Raw genomic sequence first — 16,399 nt, forward strand, 5'->3', positions numbered from 1 at the left:
ACAAACACGAACGGGAGAAGAAGTAGCAACTATTGGGGGCGGTGTGTAGTTGGAGCCAAAAGAATCCTCCGGACTCTTTTACCAACTAAAAACGGTGGCGTTGGACTCTTAAAGCTCCTGGTGTTGACGATATCGAAAAGGAAGGTAAAGCAAAAACACATTTATTGGGAAGAGTCAACTGCATGGACGAGAGTTTGCAGCGTTAGCGGCAAACGATTACAAAGCACTTTAGCATTGCTGTTCACTTTGCTAACCTACTTAAAGCAACATTATGATGCCGTATTTATGTTTTTCTGATGTTTTAGATCAATAATTGCCATTGAAAGCTGGGTTTGTTGCCGTGCATCTTTTGTTGTCAGTCATTAAGGGTTGGCTCTTCGCAGGCGGAGTCTATTGTAGTTAGCCACAGCTGGCTAGCTCGTTACTTTAGCTGCCCTCCGTGTTTTACTGTCATCTGTCATCATGACAACCGAGCTGATAATAAAAATGCCACAGTCGCTGCAGGTCGGCAAACAAGCTGTGGCGACTGCTCTCGAGCTTGTCTGCGTTGGAAACGATGCTGCAGTCTTCCCTTTGAACAGTAAAGCGATGCTATTTTGTTCTTAATCGATAACCCATAAACCATCGAAGCTTGCAGATACCCATTTGAACTGTTTCCCAAACACGTGTCAAACGACTCCATCAATATTTTCACGTTATGTCTTAGCACAAAGGTCTCCAAGTCCGATAGGGATCAAAACAAACCTAACACAATAAACATTGCGTTTAACCTTTAATAGAAATAATAAATAACAGTCGTGTAATATGTTTGTACTGCTGTTGTTATACTCCTGTATATGTGAAATTAAATGCGATTTGTAAAAGAGAAACTCTCTTTTTTTGTACACAAAAACAGATAAACCTTGTTGGTTCATTCACTTGTTTTTAATTGAGCAGCAGGCATGGAAGGGGGAGAAGAACAGAACACCAGCACCACAAACGGAACTCCCCAGGCCAGCCGGAGCTCACGTCCACCTCAGATTGCTCACATGTCTCTGTATGAGCGTCAGGCGGTGCAGGTTTGTCATCATGTGCTTAAGTGGGGTGTTAAAGATGAGTGAGATAACTATGTCTGCGTGTTTAGGCTCTTCAGGCTTTGCAAAGGCAACCCAACGCAGCCCAGTACTTCCAGCAGATCATGCTGCAGCAGCAGATCACCAACGCCCAACTCCACAACCTTGCTGCAGTGCAACAGGTAACACGTTTTCAGATGTGGACAGGAAGGTTCTTTTCCTCTTCTCCAACTCCAGTCACTTTTGATGGTTTATATTATTTTAGTATTGAGTGACGTGTCGTTGATTCCAGGTGAACCTGAGCACCACGTCTACGGGCGGCACCATGACTAGCCCTCGACCACATGGCCCCGCCACCTCCGCCACAACCACAGCTCTGAACCAGTCAGTGCTGCTGGGTGGGAACTCCACAGGCCAGGGTCAGATGTATCTAAGGGTAACTTGTTCTGTCAGTGGCTTGAAATGGAATTGTGCCTCTCTTTCTGTTCACCTTTTTTTTTAATGGTGTAATTTTGGAGAAAAAAAAATTATGATCATTTTTAGAAATAATTCTAGGATTCATTCCAGTAATGAATGTTTTTCTGCTGCTCTTCACTCAGGTCAACCGCTCTCTCAGGGCTCCTCTCGCATCTCAGCTTATCTTTATGCCTGGAGGGACAGCAACAGCAACTGTAGCCACTGTTGCCCAGACGCAGCAGCAGCAGCAACAACAACAGCAACAACAGCAACAACAACAACAACAACAGCAGCAACAGCAGCAGCAGCAGCAGCATGAAACAGCCCCCTCTACTCCTGCTGTTCAGTCAGACAACGATCAGGTGAGAGCTCTGTGACCCTGGTGCTCATCTGCGCTTAGACTGTAGGGCTGTCTGTAAACAGCCGTCTAATCTGTTAGTCGTCAAACAGGAACTCTGATTTTGCACTGTTCATCTGCTCTACACGTGTGAGTGATGCTCCACTCTCACTCATCAGGTGCAGAATCTTGCTCTCCACGGCGCCTCATCTCCCAGAGGTGTAGCCATCAAGTCAGAGTTTCCAGAAAGGAAAGATTCCTCCAGCTTTTCTGTTGGACAGCAGCAACAGCAGAGCTTTGCATCTACAACCCCACAGCCACCGCACCATCAGCAGCAGCCGCAGCAGCAGCAGGTCCCACCTCAGCAGCAGCAGCAGCAGCAGCAACACCCTCAACCCTTGGCCAAATCGAACTTCGCTCAGCCGTCGTCCGCCAACACTGCCGCTGCCAAAACAGGAAACCAGGCAGCGATGACAGTGGCACCTGCTGTTTCTGTAGCTCCGTCTACCTCCACCTCCACCGCCCTGCCCATCTCTCAGCTCCTCTTGTCTCCCTCTGCCCCGGTTATTCTGGTGCCGACCACCAACGTGCCCACCACCACACCAGGTTACACCCTGGGCTCCGTCACAGCCAAGGCTAACGCTAACACGCAGACTCTGGTGGTGCAGCCGCTGCAGCAGAGCAGCTCTGCTGCGGACAAAGGGCCCGTTCCCATCCAGCCCAAGACGGCGCAAGGACACCGCCTGCCTGTGCAGCTGCCCCCTCGACACCCGCTGCCAATTCTGCCTGCACCTCCGAGGAGCAGCCAGGCCTCCGTCGGCAACAACCCTCCTCATATTCCGGTCCAGCTGGTGGGAGCGAGGCAGTGTGTGGCCGGAGGAGCTCAGGCTGTGGCTCTGGTGCAGACGCGGAACATACCGGGCCCGGAGAACCATGCTGGTGGGACCAGCAGCGGCACCAACACAACGGTGAGAACCAGCGCACACACGAGAAGAGGCGTGAGCTGGGACGCTGCCTGCTTGCCTGCTGGTTTCTCAGTTTCCTCATCTGCCATGTGTCCTCAGCCTCTTCTGCTGGATGCTGAGTCCACCTCTGTAGTTCCACAACAGTATTGTTCGAGTCAAATATTTCACAGACAAATGTCCTCAGTGTGTCACGTGATGTCACTTCCTCAGCCTAACAGTGTTTCAGTCAAGTATTTTTGTGTGTGTGAGTACATGTGTCCTCCTCCCTCCAGACCAAGTCCACCAACGGTTCTCTGAAGAGGAAGTCCGAGTCCGATACTCCAAATGAGACAGCGGAGTCTGACCCTGCTCCGATGAAAGACTCCGCCCCGCCGCTGTCTCCGGCACCGGCCAAAGACTCGGGTCAGTTGCCTCTTGTTGTGCTGTGACCGTCTGACTGGCGTCCACTCACTCACCTCCTCACCCCTCCCTCCAGCTCCGGTCACGGCCGCCACCTTCTCATCTCCTCCCACTCTGTCTCTGCCACTGCCCCTGTCCAGAGTGGGGGACAAGGAGCGGGCACCGGTTCCTCAGGCGGTGGTCAAGCCGCAGGTCCTGACTCATCTCATCGAGGGCTTCGTGATCCAGGAGGGAGCGGAGCCGTTCCCTGTGAGTGCGCTGCGCAGGCCGGAACCAAGCCAGTGGTCTTTAATGTTCTCCTCCTCCGCCTCAGGTGGCTGGGCTCCTCAAAGACCGGGACTTTGCTCTGGTGGCTCGATCCGAGAACGGACCTCCATGTACGTAGCTCTGCTGTCTGCCGCGTGGCTCCTGGTCTAACTGATCTGATTGTGTCAACCATCTTTCAGTGCTGAAGTGCGAGTACTGTGAGAGCTTCGCTCCTGCCAGCCAGTTCAGAGGGTCCAAGCGCTTCTGTTCCAACACCTGCGCCAAGAGGTGAAGACCCGCCCTCCGCTCGGACCCCCTCACGTGTTGGGCTTATATCTCTGGTTCCTGATCCGCAGGTACAACGTGAGCTGCAGGCAGGGCATCAAAAACCGGAACAAGAACGGACCAGGCGTGACAGCGCCCCCTGCTGCCAGCGACAACAAGGAGCGCCGCAGGGTTTTGACCCGGAGGAACAGTGCTGACGCCAAGATCTCCAGCCGACATCTGCCCGTCAAGGTATGAGTCTGCAGAGAAGACTGTGGAGTCCAGAACTGTGCACCTCAGTGGTGACCTGACTCAAACTGGTCAGGTGAAGGAGGCCTGTAAGAGACAGCGCCCCCTACTGCCTGTGCCTCTCGTCTCTCTCGGGAGGTTCTAAAGGCCGTCTCTTCCCGCAGTGCCACTCTGAGTCCAGTCGCTCTGATAACGACTCCAGCGACGGAGATGAGGAAGAGGATGAGGACGAGGACGAGTCCCCGTCCCTCTCTCCGAGCTCCTCACACTCCAGAGTCGAGCGAGCTGCGCCCAGGTCCAGCAGTCCCGCTGCTCTGCCCATGGAAGGAAGCGACTTCCTGTCGTCAGATCCGGCTCAGTGGGGCGTGGAGGAGGTCTTCAGGTTCATCTCCTCGCTTCAAGGTCAGTGGTGGGGTTGAGGTGGAGTCGTGGTGGAAGCCGTGTGCCAGTTCCTCTCGTGTGCTCCTCAGGATGTGAGGAGCTGGCTGCTCAGTTCCTCTCCCAGGAGATCGACGGACAAGCTCTGATGCTGCTGCGAGAAGATCATCTCATATCCACCATGAACATCAAGCTGGGCCCGGCGCTGAAGATCTGCGCCTCCATCAACAGCCTACGTGAGTGACCTGCTCGCTTTAGAGACACACCGGGACTCGTTCCTCATGAGCACTTGTCATCGAGTCACCACGTGGTCCCGGGGAACCCACATGAACAGTCGTTCTCTGATGCGTCCGTCGGAAGCTCCCGCCGGGTCGGTTTTTAGTAGGCACCGAAATATCCCGGAAGCTACGTCTCCCACTGCTCAGAGTAATCGACCTTGTTAGCCAGAGACACTGGAGACGGAGGGTTGAGTGTTGTTCATGAACGGATGCTGTTGGATGTCAGCCAGCGAGGATTCAGGATGTTCAGCAGCCAACAACTGAAGCACGAGCCCCCGGAACTTCCATGTTTGTTTTCATTGCAGTATTATTTAGCAGTTTCAAACTGTCATCAGAGAAAGGTGTGGCATCAGTGTGAGCAAAGGTCGGAAAGGAAAGTGAATGTCAAGAGAAGAGTCTGTGAATGTGATGAGTCCAGAGCCCAGTTTGAAATTGAACAAGAAACGTGCCTGTTGGAGTGTGTCAGCAGAGGGCGCTGTTGCCCTCCTGTCGTCCATCTTAACCTACAGCTGACTGTGCCTTCTCGGTGGTCTCAGAACTTTATTCCTCGTCCATGTCATTTAGAACGTTTCTGTCAGTTTATATAAAAGTGTTTTTAATAGAGGAGAGCCTCCGACACGGAGAGGCTCGACGTTAAGGACGTGTTACAAAGGTTTAGTTTTATATTGTTTCTGTTTTCTACTCCAGTTCCAAACAATTTTTTATGTTGCTGTAGTGTTGGTAGCATGAGGGTTGTTTCTGAAGGACAGTGTTCCGACAGACTCGCAGTTGAAGTCGCGCGTTGAGATTATTTTATTCACATTTTCATTCCTAAAAACAATGTCAACAGCCCCAAACTTTATTAGAATTATACAAAAACAAAATGGCTTCTTGTTGTAAACGAGCACGCAAACCTTCATTCATAGCAGCGGAGTCGGGCGTCGGCGGACGGACATAAATAAAGAGCCTTCAAACGAATGTGAATGTCGCTGAAAATAAAACAAACTTTTCCAGTAAACACGTTTGTCTCTGAGGGGCGTGTTGAGGCCCCGCCCACACCAGCTTAGTTTGGGAGCCATTATTCAGAGGTAACGGGATCATTTGGTCGGAGCTTTGAGGCGACGCCTCAGTGGTTCCGCTGCCTTCAGGATGCTTGAAACGGCTCAGTTAAATGCACAAACAGAAAGCGCTGGTTGGCCTGGTGTGGACCGGACCTCGGGGATCAGAAGACCGTGTAGCTGTGGTTCTCCCCGAACCCGGCCTCCTGCAGGTACTGCTCCATGTTGATGGGTGCGGGCACCTTGAGGACCTTGTCCGAGGCGCTCTTCTCTCCGGAGGTCAGCTTCCGGGTGACCTCAGCCAGAGTGGGCCGGTCCATGTCCTTCCACTGACAGCAGCCCTTGATGAGTGAATATCTGCGGCAGACAGAGTGGAGCTGTCACTCAGACGTGCGTGTGGGCCAGAGCAGGAGCTGCCCTGGAGACTCACAGCGTGCTGGAGCAGTGCGCCGGCTTCTTCAGGCTCTTCCCCCGCTGGTGGAACTGCAGCAGCTCGCTGACAGAGATCTCGGCAAAGGGCACGTCACCTGCAGATGAGAGGGGAGTGTTGGCAAATCTAGCCCTCGAGTCAGGTGTTGGCCGCCTTCTCACCCAGCGTGGCCATCTCGTATAGCATGACCCCGAACGACCATCTGCAGACAGGAAGTGATGAGAACACGGCGCCAACAGGGCGGGAGGTTAGCACAGGCCGACACTCACACATCGCTGCTGGGCCCGGCCGGTCTTCTGGCCAGGATCTCTGGAGCCTGCCACTTCTTCATGCTGGCGTCTTCCCTCCTGGTGGGCCCCTGGTTCTTCCTGGTGTAGACCCCGTGCAGCCCCCACAGTTTGGCAGTGAAGCTCTTGCTCACCAGGACGCTGTGCGCGCGGATGTTCCCATGCAGAAGGTCCTTGCTGTGGAGGAACTCCTGAGGGAACAGAATTACCTGAGTGGCTGCTACAGACACCCTGCGGGTGGTGATCGGAGCAGCTGCACTGACCAGCGCTGACGCCACCTGCTGGGCCATGGTGAAGATGCGACGCTCTGTCATCTCACACGGAGGATCCACGCTCTCCTGGAATCACAGCAGGTTCAGCAAACCTGAGCAGCAGAGCCGCCAGCGGGGGCTCACCTCTCGGCACCGCCACAGGAAGCTGAGCAGGTCTCTGTTCTCCAGCTCCTCCACCACCGTCACCAGGGGGGCTCTGAGGGAGACCACGCCCAGCAGCTCGGGCAGGAAGGGATGAGGACCCAGCTGGGCCAGGAAGGAGGCAAAGCCCAGGAAGCTGTGCCTCTCTGTGGCATCAGCCGAGTCTGAGGGAGGAGGCACTTCAGTTAGGCAGCAGTAGAAGTACTGTTTACTGCTGCAAGGGCAGTGATGTTGCAGTCGTACGATGTAGTAATTCTAAGCAGTGAAGACAGGAGTAGGTGTGGATGAACATCAGTATTGTCTGAGACATAGTGACGCGCTTAACCAGTCGCCTGAGCTCCTCACCGTTGAGCACGCGCAGCACCACGTTGCGGTTCTCCATCCTCGCCCTGCACAGAGACACGTTGGAGTCGGAGCGCATGGCGAAGGCGTCGGGCAGCGGCGTGACCAGGTTGAAGGACTCGGGCAGCCTCTGGCGCGGCAGCTCCCGGGGCTGGACCACCGGCGTGAAGCTGGCTCTCAGGGCCTTGGCGGGGCCGGGGTCTGGCTCTGGCCTGTTGTAGGTGTTGGGCGGGTGGAAGGTGGAGTAGCTGCTGGGCATGTCCAGCGCGATGCTCTCGTGCTCCAGGACGTTGATGCCGGCAGGAGCTGCTCAGACACAGAGGACCGTCAGGAGGAGCTGGGACCCAGAGCAGCCGCGGGGAGCCTCACCATCGATGCCGTGCAGAACCCTCCTGGTCTTGGACCTGATGGCCTGTGGGCGGATGCGATCCACCCTCTCGGGACAGAAGTGCAGCAGCAGGATGAAGACCAGCGTCACCAGGAAGCTGAGCAGCAGCAGCGTGGGGACGACGATGACTTCCTGCTCGTACACGCGGATCTCTGCCCCAAAGACAAACATGCCGTCAGCCAGCCGCCGCTGCTGCTGCACACATGGATGTTTGACAGCCGCCATGACTCACCGCAGATGGTGTCGCCATGGTTGCAGAGGTAGTCGGCGTTGGATATGGACGACATCCTGTCACATGACACCAGAGCCACTTGTCAAGAGTTTTGGTGGAAGAATGAAACATTCTAAATTGCACTTGCATTATTTCAAAATAAGGGATGAATAAGGGATTTTTTTTTTACTATAAATTTTTAACTATAGAACACCAGAAATGTTACAAATAATCTTGACATTTATTGCTATATTACATTCATTTTTCATAATTTGAGGTTCTTTTGTAATTAATATGAATTATTAGTGATGCCTTTGTAATATTTTTTCCTGCATTAGTCAGAAAAACCTATTCTTAAATATTCATTTATGTATTTTTTTCTACAGTTGTAGAAATTATGAATGCAAAAAATGCATTTTTTGCATATAGTTTATGTACTTTTTAATCTACGGTTTGGAAAAATATATTCATACACAATATATTTTTGTAACTATAAATATTTTTATAAATTGCTTATATTTTTTGGGGGGGATATAACATTTAAAAAAAACATTACATCAATAACTATTGACCTATGTTTATATTATTATTCCTGATATCATTTTTTCATTTCTGGATTCCACCGTTGATACTGAATGTCATGTTTTGCTCATTAAAGATTTGGAGATTCTTTCCTCACTCAGCTTCTCGACACTTTTGGGCCCATTTCCTTGTAGCAACTGTAAACGTGTTGGTCGACGCGTCAGCAAACATCCAGGGAAGAAGCCGGCTCCTTCCTCGTCTGGTGTGGGAGCACTGGCGAGGCGAGCGTGGGCTCCTGGGTAATCGGAAGCTTTTCGCGGCGTAACTGAGACGGTAACTGAGACCGGAGCGGCTCAGACAGGAGACACTGGTCGGGTTTTTACAGCCAATTTTGGGGTGGATATTGGACGGATCAGAACAAGAGGAATCCTGACGTCACACCTGAGCAGACCAACTGGTCCGTCAGCATTGCTCAGCCTGGAGCGCCAGGAAAACGCAGCTTTCCTACCTGCCAGTGTGTGATCACGGAGCAGCGGCGTCACCTGTGCGTCTCTAGTGGCCCTGTTCCTGATGAAGGTGGGCGATGATCATCCTCTTCCTCACGACGACTCAGCTCCTCATCCTGTTGTTGTCCTGCGTCTCTGCGGGGATCAGCCGGACTCCGCCCTCTTCACCTGCCGGCTCCTCCTCCTCCTCCTTCCTCAGCACCGTCTGGTCCCCTCCGGGCTCCAAGCCCAGCCTCCTGTGTGTCCGGAGGAAACAGGTCGCGCCGCTCCTCCTCGGCTCTGCCTTACACTCTTTTGTTTGGAATGTTGAACCTTTCTGCGGCGAAACTCGCAGGACAAGTTTGGCACAAAGAGCTCGTCGCCGGGAACAAAGGTCCAAGGAGCTGTATGTAGCTCGGCGTCATGAGTGTGGTGAGAAACTCCGCCTCATTTTTGTGTTCGTCCCTCCATCACTGCATCAACCTGCTCTGTTTTACAGCCCGATAAAGATGGAAACTACTGGACCTCATTCACAGCTGCGGAGGATGAAGCTCGGACAGGAAGAGGCCGATCGTCCTGAACAAGAGCCCAGCTGTTTTCCCTGCAGCTCTGACATTAAATCCTGAACCCGAGTCAATGATTAGCTTCCACTGTCAACACAGCCGACGCCACACGCACAGATCCATCTCTGAAGCTCAAGTGCAGCAGAAGCTGAACAGGTTATGGAGGAGCCAAACAGCCCTGACCTGAGATATTCCAACACACCAGTCACATTTTCACATGTAAAACTGGAACCTGCCGAGCCTCCTGTTTTCTACCCTTCAGCTGTGACGCTCATGTTTGAACTGAGGGTGTAACACACACACACAAGTTCTTATTTATGTCCTAGTGGGGACATGGTTTCCCCAGCCTCTCTCTCTAACCCTGACCACCCAGAGCACATGGCTCACCTCAACCTATTTTGAGGTTTTCACCCTCGACTTGGATTTGTGGGGTCCAGCCAAATGGTCTCCACAAAGACATGAGATCCCAACAAGGTATGGACAAGAACTGGTCCCCACTAGGACAGTTAAACACGCACACGACCTAAAGTGCTGACTCATCTGCTGAATATCTACAGGTGAAACAGTGGTGGAGGAAGGAAGCAGATGACGTGGTGAGGAGATCATCACGTCTGACTGCTGAGTGAATCTGAGGATCATTAACTGGTTCAACTGGACTATTTTAGGACCAATGATTCGCAAGTGTCTCAGCACTAACTGCAACACACCACGGTTGCCAGCTGTTGCACAACAAACCATTGAAACTGGTCAGTCAAAGGTCACGACCTTCAGACAACCTAAACAAGATGTTTAACAACAAATAGATGAAAATTCACACACACACAGATGACAACAACACACTCGACACCGTCTCCAAAGCAAAGGTCACTTCAGATTCTTTAATCGAGCAATGACACGGTCACACACTGTGCTCAGAAACACCCCACCACCTACTCCCATCTACTGTCCAAGAGTGTTAAACTGTCACATGGAGCTCTGGTGGTTAGAAACATGAGGAAGTGAAGTGCTGACTCGTCAGTTTAGTTGGGAAGATCACGGATGAATGAATGAGATCTGAGAGGCGACGCTGCAGTGTGGCGTCAGCCAGTACACACAGGAGGACTGGCGCCGCCCGGCTCACAGTCGGGCCGTCGGCTGGTCCGGTACAGGTCCCAGCCACTTCTCACCTGAGCGTGATGAAGTGAAGCCACAGGTGAGAGGAGCGCTCAGCCCCAGAAGAGGGCAGCAGAGCTCACCCTCCCCTCCCCACCAGGATAAAAAACTCACCCATGCAGTGAGCCATCAGCTCGAACCGGTCCGACCCGAAAAACATCTCCGGTTTCCCGTCCAGGTGACAAATTATCATGGGGAAGCCGAAAGCCTGCGAGGAGCCGAGAAGAGAGAGTCATGAGGACTGGGGTCGGGATGGAGAGTCTGGCAGCGGAAAGTTGACCGACCCCGTAATCCAGCGCCGCCTGAGTTTGGGTCTTCAGTTGGTCTTTGATGGGCTGGGTGGAGCAGAGCTTCAGAAGGTCCTGAATCTCCGTCTCGGAGAGTCCAGCTCTCACAGCAGCCTGGAGGGAGCCTCAGTTTCAGATTGGCTTTCATGCCAGAGAGAGGTGTGAGGGCGAGACCGGGACCCTTTAGGGTCAGGAGCGGCTCAAACTCAGACCTGGGTCAGGGACTCCGGGTCCACAATGTCTTGGTCTTGGCTCCAGATTCTTCTCCACAGCTCTCGGGACACCTGCTCCACTCGTTTGTCTCCGTCCTTCTCCGTCTGCTGGACTGCCGTTACGAATCTCATGGCAGACAAGGATCCTGCGCAGACAGGAAGTCACCAGTGTGTGATCAGACAGGGCTCCCTGCCGCCTCAGAGGAACTGGCTCTTCTTCAGGTGCCCGAGAGCATCTCCCCTCTCCCTCTGCCACTTCTACTAGCTTTGTTTTTTCATTTACGTTCATTGCACTGTATTTTTTTAGAAACCCCACTAATTCTGATACTTAAAATGGTGTCAAACAGGAGCAGTGAGTGGAGCTGTATCGGCCAGTGGAAGACAAACAGTCAGTGTTGACTGAATCACATGAACAATCAGGACTCAACAATCAGACTGAAGTTTGAGAATCATCTGATATCCAGTCATTATTTTCCGTTGAAAAGGGTCCAAGGGCTCCTGTCTCATGTCATGAGAGGCGGTGGGGACCACCACACGTGCACAGTGGGAAGAAACCCCGTTGGATAGATGCATGAATGAATGAATGAATACCTTTCTGGAACATGGCCTCAAAGGGATCAGACGGCGGCTTCAGGGGGACGTTGAAATACTCCGCCAGACGCTCCAGGTCCCGAGTCATGAACAGAAACTTGTTTGGGACGAGTCCAGGCGGCTTGTTCCCTGAAGTGAGAGACTTGTTGACACGCGGGAAGAGGCATCACTTCCATGTGTGACTCCTCACCGGCTCCCTGCATGACGCCCCCCAGGAACGCGGGTCTCAGCTTCAAGTCAATGTTCCACACGGTTCGGTACCGACACATGACCTGCCGACACAAGCGGCGCCTTTCAAACACGGTGCAAAAACATCACGGCATGGACAAACCTCGAAGGCGAGCCAGGAATAGGGAGAAACCACATCGTAGAAGAGCTCCACCAGCTTCTTCGACTTGGACGACATCTTTCCAGCACTGCGCTGCTCAGTGGGTCAAAGTTGAACCGTGACGGTGCATTATGCAATCATTAATACCGCTCATCTGAGTTCGTAACGGCTGCGAACAAAACTCGTGTGGTGTTCTGAAACTGTCGCAGAAACATTCACTCGTTTTATTTGAACTTTTGACAAGTTAGCATTTAGCTAATAGTTTGGCTGCGGCCCGCTTGTCACTGGTGCGTTACCACCACCTGCTGGACTGGAGAAGAAGTGCAGAAGGTTTAAATCGCCGTTGTACTATTAACGACAGAAGCGCCTGAGGAAATATGGCTATTAAATTGCGTCTGTTTCCAGGCGACGTCTCATTTTACAAGCACAAATGGATTTTTAAAAACTGGGTATGCAACTTGTCAAATGCATGGAAGATCTCACAACATTCATGTCCATAAATATTCCTGACAATTGTCTCCTATTTGTTATTCACAGTGTATGTTCACGACAAAAAATAAACTACTTCATCATCCTCTACAACAAATCTCAGCGAACATTGTCTACGTGTGTGTCTAAGTCTCCTCCTGAGGGCTTGTTGCGTCTTTCCCATCCGCTCCTCCCGATGTGTCTACAGGATTGAACAAAGGGCTGGAGAGAAGAAACTGGTGAAGCAACATGGTTGGGCCAAAGTATGAAAAAAGAGAAAAAAACAGGATACCCACCTCTCCACGTCTTTCTCCATCTGAACACAGTATTTAAAGTAGATATGTTGAGATTACTACACACAAGGCAAGCCTGAGGGTTCCTGACCTTAGTCCTCTGTGAGGAGCTGCCGGCCTTTCTGGGTCCACCCAAAGTTTCGAAGGAATGGCTCCGAACTCGAATCGCTCTCTGAGAGGCAACAAAAATGAAACCCTCATGTCAGGAACATGGACACACGGAAGGGTGCACCACAGGGCTCCACTGTTAAAGCAAAGATGGTGATTTAAAAACTGTCAGCCCTGTGGTACTCCAGCCTCATAAACAGCCTTATGAGAACATTTTCTTTCAACCAGGCTCCTTAATTTAGATTATTTGTTTGAAGTTTGTCATGACACGGTGAGACGTCATTCATTATGACAGCGGTGGCGAGGGATTGGGGCTGTCACCTTAAAGTTTTCGATGAAGCCGCCGCTCCCTTCAGACGCTCCCCGGACACTGTCTGACGTCTGCAACGCCGACAGAGATGGATCTCCTGTCATGAGCTGAGAGCGAGTGGAGAGTTCCGACCGCAGACTCTCCAGCAGAGACGTACGAGTGCGCAGCTAACAATTCCACAGACTTCAATCAGGACAATGGATCTGCATGATCGAAGGCGCGATGATGGAGTAGAAGTTGATGGCAGACAATCTACCTCCAGTCGGCTGAATCGCTCAGCCTTGTAGCAGGAAATCTCTGCATTGATGAGTTTGGTCAGAAGGAACTCCCTCAGCAGGTGGCGCTGTGAACAAGCCATGACACAAAAACAATGGTTGACTACCAGGACAAATCCAAAAAACACACCATTGACCCTCACATCAGTGAAAATGGGGGGGTCTGGCAGAACCGGACCGAAGGTGGGGACGTCTTCTCTGGCTGTGACAGAAACCTGGGACGAGAGGAGAGTCAAGGGTCAAAGGCTCTCGCCTCAGTTTGTATCCAAAGCAGGACACACAAATGATGAAAGTCATTGACTGAGTCGTAAAACAAACCTGATAGGCCTCTTCATCACAGTCTTCTCGACGACACCTTCGCACCACCAGGAAACAGTGCAGGAAGTGAGACTTGATGACGTCGCAGAGGAAGGGCGTTTGGCCCTCCTGGAAGACCAGCGCCACAATGTCGTTTCCAATGTGTCGTTTTCTTTGGAGCTGTGAAGGACAACACCAAAAGTGTCTGTGAATGAAGGGGCGGTCGGGTGGCTGTGTGCCTGGAGCCGACCTGCTGGGGGTCACCATCTGTGAAGGGCAGTTTTGTCGCCACATGGAACATGATTTCTCTGCCATGGAAGGAGGTGTAGACCGCCTCGCTGCCGGTCTGCCCGTGACACACGTCCAGACCACCTCGGAAGCTGCGAGGGGAAGTCAGACTCGTCAGTGTCCTCACCGAGTCTGACACGGTGAGCCTCACCCAGTGAATCCCTGCAGTTCCACAGTTTCACCCAAAATGGACAGAAAATCTTGGAACTGGTCGCTTTCCTGGTCGTTGCCGAGAATCTCCTCCTCTGTGAACTAGACAGTTGCATGTCACAACAGTTTCAGTGCTTTCACTCGTCTCGCTCGCACCTGCCTATCTTTTTGGTATAAAACGCCAAACTTGAAGTTAGGTGAGACCCTGTGTTCGTCGAAGGCTCTGATCAGATCCGGCGCCTTGAAAAGGAATCGATGAAGGAGGTTAGACCAGTGAAACTTTAGAAAATGCTTTTCCATAAGAACCGTAACCTTGAGGTAGCAGACGACTTCCAACTTTGAGACGGTCACGCTTTGAGACAGCATCTGGGTGGAAAGTGATTTGTTAATACCGATTTTTTTTTCCTGAGAGTAAAGCTCCCACTATTGGTTTCTCCACCGACTTTACAACTCTATCTTGAGGCGGCACAGACTTTGCTCCTCCAACTCTTCAGTCAGTACTGAAGCTTTCCCAGATCGAGCCAGAGACATGACCGCTCCAGTGGGTCTGCCCTGGGGCCACCTCCAGGACACCATGGTTTTAAGCACATTAAAAGAAATTGTATTCAAAAGCATGGCACAGACAGAAGAACTGGTTCTCACTCGTGCCAGCTCTACAGCAGAAGGAAGGTTCGAGAAGAGTGTCAGAGGGAAAACTCCAATCAGGGAACACTCCTTCGTCCTGCAAGAGACAACACGCCTGTATCACCTTTGAATGATCCACCTTGTTGAGACAGGGTGAAATTCACTGTTTTGTTCATTTAAAGAAAAACCTCAGTATGGCTCGGAGTCTGTTCTCCTCCTCCTCCAGGCACACGGACAGAACCAGAGGGCCCAGCGCCGGATCCACTGCTGTAAAGGAATGGTGGTGCTGGGAGGGAGAAATCACCAAAAACCATCACCACGGAGACGAGTTGCCAGGTCAAGATGAAGACGACGGCGACTGACTCGTGAGAGGAAGAACTGCTGGTAGACTTTGGCATCGGTGTCTCTCTCCATGATGTCAAAGCTGTCTGGTTCATCATGTGGAGACGCTGGACTTGATCTGGATGGTGTCTCCAGAGGAGGATCGATCCAATACCCGCCTGACTGTGAGGGCAGGATGAGGGGCAGCTGTCCATCCACCCCTAAAACATGGGACTGTCCAGGATCATGAGTCGTCACTTATACGGTGGAGAGAATATTTCTTCATTCAAATGATAGGCCTGTAGGGGCTGCACTCTGATATGAGCGATATAAAAATAAAAATTACTGAATTGGAACAGCCATCACTGAGCCTATGGAGGGCAGTCCTAATCATTTTAAGCGCGGTTGAATAATAAAACAATATAAATGTATTAATTGATTGTATATCATTTAATCTTCATATATCTTACTGATAGAGTCTCATATAGAAAGAAAGTGGAGAATATCTCAGTATCGGAACTATGGACCAAACATAAACATGATCTGTTTCCTCTACTTACCTGGAAAATACATCTGTTTCTACAATGACTGTTGCTATTATTCATCTGCTTCCATAACATCTATACAATTCATACTTCTATCCTGCATATTTTCTGCATCCGTACTTTGATGCTGCAACAAAAAGTATCACCACTAACAGCTAAAACCTGATCAATAAACTGCCCACAGTTCAGTGGTCTACTGCTACTATCCCTCTGATATAAAGTGTGTGTATTTTTCGTGTGAGTGTGTTTCTGTGTTTTATTCAGTGACACAGTGGTCTCACCTTGAGAGGGAGTGGAAACTCACACCGCTGCTCATCGATCCTGCTGCCCTGATGGGCAGAAGCAGCATGAAAACATCTGGTCATACATGAGTGCAAACACGCACCACGGATCAATGCCAGCGCCACTCACCTGCAGCTTCTCAATGATCTCAAACAGCTCGGCCTCCTGGTGTTTCAAGCAGAAAGAGGAACATGAGAAGTGGCAGGTTTCCCAAATACATCAAGAGTGGAGCGACACCTTTTGGTTGCTGCAGGTGGAAATGATGGACTTGTTCTCGCTGAGTGGAGAGTCCACTCCTGGAGAGCTCACGTCGTCCTCCACAGATTCAGGTCTGCAGCCAGACACGGTTACACAGGTCCCCAACAATCGCCCAGCATCAGCTCACGTTGACAGACTCACCTGCTCTGGTTGTCACATGTGTATCTCTCAAAACTGAAGACACAATAATGCAAAGTGAACAGGTGTTTCTCACACATCTACTCATATGGTTTTATCTAATGCTAAGAATTCAATATAGATATGAAATTAGCATTGGAAATTGATGACTAGTTTATGTATCAGGCTTT

The 16,399-nt window shown here is 51.2% G+C and overlaps 4 protein-coding genes across 8 annotated transcripts in view; 1 reads left to right on the top strand and 3 right to left on the bottom strand.

The window, feature by feature from the left end:
• On the top strand, positions 1 to 13,516 carry phc1 (polyhomeotic homolog 1). The gene is made up of 14 exons (XM_053886984.1): positions 1 to 144; positions 937 to 1,058; positions 1,124 to 1,234; positions 1,345 to 1,488; positions 1,652 to 1,870; positions 2,025 to 2,813; positions 3,083 to 3,212; positions 3,286 to 3,458; positions 3,523 to 3,586; positions 3,656 to 3,743; positions 3,812 to 3,971; positions 4,133 to 4,370; positions 4,439 to 9,171; positions 9,239 to 13,516. Exons 2-13 carry the CDS (start codon positions 942 to 944, stop codon positions 4,588 to 4,590), a joined length of 2,385 nt encoding a protein of 794 aa, XP_053742959.1. The 5' UTR covers positions 1 to 144; positions 937 to 941; the 3' UTR covers positions 4,591 to 9,171; positions 9,239 to 13,516.
• styk1b (serine/threonine/tyrosine kinase 1b) lies at positions 5,393 to 8,910 on the bottom strand. The gene is made up of 10 exons (XM_053886991.1): positions 8,763 to 8,910; positions 7,754 to 7,809; positions 7,503 to 7,673; positions 7,137 to 7,439; positions 6,774 to 6,955; positions 6,642 to 6,716; positions 6,361 to 6,569; positions 6,253 to 6,293; positions 6,092 to 6,188; positions 5,393 to 6,018 (listed from the first exon to the last, which is right to left on the bottom strand). The coding sequence occupies exons 2-10, from the start codon at positions 7,806 to 7,808 to the stop codon at positions 5,826 to 5,828; spliced, it is 1,326 nt and encodes a 441-aa protein (XP_053742966.1). The 5' UTR covers position 7,809; positions 8,763 to 8,910; the 3' UTR covers positions 5,393 to 5,825.
• gstk1 (glutathione S-transferase kappa 1) lies at positions 10,320 to 12,102 on the bottom strand. The gene is made up of 7 exons (XM_053886995.1): positions 11,876 to 12,102; positions 11,735 to 11,816; positions 11,545 to 11,673; positions 10,954 to 11,099; positions 10,739 to 10,855; positions 10,569 to 10,662; positions 10,320 to 10,468 (listed from the first exon to the last, which is right to left on the bottom strand). Exons 1-7 carry the CDS (start codon positions 11,948 to 11,950, stop codon positions 10,419 to 10,421), a joined length of 693 nt encoding a protein of 230 aa, XP_053742970.1. The 5' UTR covers positions 11,951 to 12,102; the 3' UTR covers positions 10,320 to 10,418.
• rap1gapl (RAP1 GTPase activating protein-like) overlaps positions 12,441 to 16,399 on the bottom strand; it is a 22,438-nt gene continuing 18,479 nt past the window's right edge. For 2 of the 5 annotated variants that reach the window (XM_053886987.1, XM_053886986.1), the window contains exons 8-23: positions 16,233 to 16,265; positions 16,071 to 16,164; positions 15,963 to 15,998; positions 15,833 to 15,880; positions 15,049 to 15,240; positions 14,874 to 14,971; positions 14,704 to 14,782; positions 14,374 to 14,427; positions 14,218 to 14,301; positions 14,063 to 14,163; positions 13,874 to 14,003; positions 13,645 to 13,803; positions 13,470 to 13,541; positions 13,308 to 13,394; positions 13,063 to 13,218; positions 12,441 to 12,805 (exon numbers count right to left, since the gene is read on the bottom strand). In XM_053886987.1, the coding sequence (XP_053742962.1) occupies positions 12,461 to 12,805; positions 13,063 to 13,218; positions 13,308 to 13,394; positions 13,470 to 13,541; positions 13,645 to 13,803; positions 13,874 to 14,003; positions 14,063 to 14,163; positions 14,218 to 14,301; positions 14,374 to 14,427; positions 14,704 to 14,782; positions 14,874 to 14,971; positions 15,049 to 15,240; positions 15,833 to 15,880; positions 15,963 to 15,998; positions 16,071 to 16,164; positions 16,233 to 16,265 (1,768 nt within the window). In that variant the 3' untranslated portion in view covers positions 12,441 to 12,460. The remainder of the gene's footprint in view (positions 12,806 to 13,062; positions 13,219 to 13,307; positions 13,395 to 13,469; positions 13,542 to 13,644; positions 13,804 to 13,873; positions 14,004 to 14,062; positions 14,164 to 14,217; positions 14,302 to 14,373; positions 14,428 to 14,703; positions 14,783 to 14,873; positions 14,972 to 15,048; positions 15,241 to 15,832; positions 15,881 to 15,962; positions 15,999 to 16,070; positions 16,165 to 16,232; positions 16,266 to 16,399) is intronic. The other 3 variants (XM_053886990.1, XM_053886988.1, XM_053886989.1) reach the window with 3 other exon arrangements.

Source organism: Synchiropus splendidus, chromosome 15 (genome assembly GCF_027744825.2).
Source record: "Synchiropus splendidus isolate RoL2022-P1 chromosome 15, RoL_Sspl_1.0, whole genome shotgun sequence".
In the NCBI taxonomy this organism is placed as follows: Eukaryota; Metazoa; Chordata; class Actinopteri; order Syngnathiformes; family Callionymidae; genus Synchiropus; species Synchiropus splendidus.